Below are 2,188 nucleotides of genomic sequence, written 5' to 3'. Positions count from 1 at the left end.
CAGAAACATTCCTGAAGACTCTGGACCTCCTCCACTTAGTATATATAAACTGGGACAGTCTCACTGCTGAGACAGAAAGCAAGACAAGCAACACCAAGAAGACAACAGACACCTGAACAGTGTTTCATCTCACAAGAAGAGGACTCAACACTAAACCCACTGAAGATGCTGTGCTCTCATGGAGTCCAGTCTGCACTCAGTCCATTCATGGACTTCTACTGGCCTGTACGCAGTCTGTGGCCAGAGATCAAGCCTCTGTTCTACCAGCAGGATCTCCTGCAGAGAAACCTACAGGAGCTGTGCAGCAGTCTGGAGCTGATGGATAAACTTCAACACAGGATCCTGGAGGAGACAGATCCTTTCCAAAGCAGCATGGCTGTGCAGCCAGTTGCCGTCCAGCTGGAGAAAGAGGGAGACAAGTTTGCTCTGATGCTGGACACTCGAGGCTTTTCCCCAGAGGAGCTGTCTGTCAGGCAGGTGGGCAGGAAGCTGAGAGTCAGTGGCAAGACAGAGAAGAAGCAGGAGGACGGGAAAGGCTCGTACTCTTACAGACTGCAGGAGTTCAGACAGGAGTTTGATCTGCCTGAAGGACTGAACCATCAAACCATCACCTGCCACCTGTCTCCAGATGGGAAGCTCCACATCCAGGCAGCCAAAGCTCCGTGTGTTGAAGAGGCTGAGAGAGAGCTGACTATCAAGAGGAGCTCAGAGGACAAAGCACAGCAGAGTGTGTGTTCACAGGCAGAAGACAGCAGGACAGAGACACACAGCAGCACACAGGACAAACCTGAAAACATGGATATGAAATGATACCAATGTAAAATAAATGTTTTTTTTTAAATAATATTAATTTCTTTTTATATGTGTAATTGTGATTTATATCTGATGATAAATAAACATCACAAACACTGAATCATGTTGTGTGGGGTTTTTTTTTCTATTTCATACATTAAAAAAATACAGTACATAAATGATAGAAAAAGAAAGTGATAAATATTATAATCTATTCCATCCATTCATGTTCTCCAGCTCCCAGCTGCCATAGGTGGCATACAGAGAATGAATGTCATCCATGTTCATAATATACAACTTACAATCAAGCATATGTTTGGACTGTGGGAGGAACATTGATTATCAAGAAAGATACTTCAAAGTAACCATGATGGTGGTGCAGTCGTTAGCACGGTTACTGCACTGTGGCCTTTTTTATTAATATCCATATAGGCTGTGTCACTTTAAAAAAAGACATGTAAAAATAGGATAATGTACATATAAAACAAGTAAAACATACGTTTTAACTTTGATTTCAGATTATAAACTAGCATTTGTTTTTTATTGCAATACCCATATATCTCAATTTGGAGAATCTTTTTATCAGGATTTCAGACTTCACTTCATTAATCCCAATGTACTAAAGTCTTTTTTAAATGTTTTGTTCAGATTTTCTAATGCAGGTAATTAATAGATGTATAGTATTTCCCTAATTTGAGATAAAATAAATACATCTGGCAAATAAAAGATTACACAAAAGTGTTTACTGTTTTAAGTTTTTAAAGACAAATGACCTGAACTCAAAATTGTTTCTGTTAGTATTTGTTTTATTGTTCCATTTTGCATGAATGGTGCAGTAAGTAATTTCTTCAACATGTATTGGTAAATTCAAAAGCAAGCTTGACCTTCTGTGAACTAATCACACAGTATCTGATTTTATTCAACTGATGATGGTTCTTTTCTTTAACATCGATACTCTTCATGACACAAAAGATGAACAGTTTAAAGTGTTAAATGAAACACTATCAAAATTGAATGCAAATAATCCATCTGGCATTGATGAAAGCTTTGTGCTTTTTTCTCTGGATAATCAAATTTCATTTTTGGTGATTTCTGTAAAATTAAAATAATACTAATGTATGAATAAGAAAAACAGTGGGAAAAAAAACCATTTCAGAATCATACTAACGATTATATGTTCATTGGCATGTCCATTCTATCCATTCAGGCAAGGCCTTTTTTTAAACATATGACTTAAGTAAAACACACAGGAAACAGAGTTCAGCTTTAAACATTTTTAATCGTCATTACATTAAAAAAACAAAAAAACAAAAACAAAAAACAAACCAAAAAAACAACAACATATAGGACCATAAATTATCATTTGCATTGAAAAAAAAATTTCTATTTTAAATTG

The 2,188-nt window shown here is 36.6% G+C and overlaps 1 protein-coding gene across 1 annotated transcript; it reads left to right on the top strand.

Moving 5' to 3' along the window:
- On the top strand, positions 1 to 827 carry LOC121815192 (heat shock protein 30-like). Its single transcript, XM_042224787.1, has one exon. The coding sequence runs from the start codon at positions 166 to 168 to the stop codon at positions 808 to 810; it is 645 nt and encodes a 214-aa protein (XP_042080721.1). The 5' UTR covers positions 1 to 165; the 3' UTR covers positions 811 to 827.
- The last annotated feature ends 1,361 nt before the right edge of the window (positions 828 to 2,188 follow it).

This window comes from Haplochromis burtoni, unplaced genomic scaffold (genome assembly GCF_018398535.1).
Source record: "Haplochromis burtoni strain Fernald_Lab_line unplaced genomic scaffold, NCSU_Asbu1 Contig_151, whole genome shotgun sequence".
NCBI classification, from domain to species: Eukaryota; Metazoa; Chordata; class Actinopteri; order Cichliformes; family Cichlidae; genus Haplochromis; species Haplochromis burtoni.
This window is presented reverse-complemented; position numbering and strand designations above follow the sequence as displayed.

Bases quoted from the DNA above. Each gene is read 5' to 3' on its own strand.
- LOC121815192 (XM_042224787.1), top strand. From the start codon at position 166: ATGCTGTGCTCTCATGGAGTCCAGTCTGCACTCAGTCCATTCATGGAC.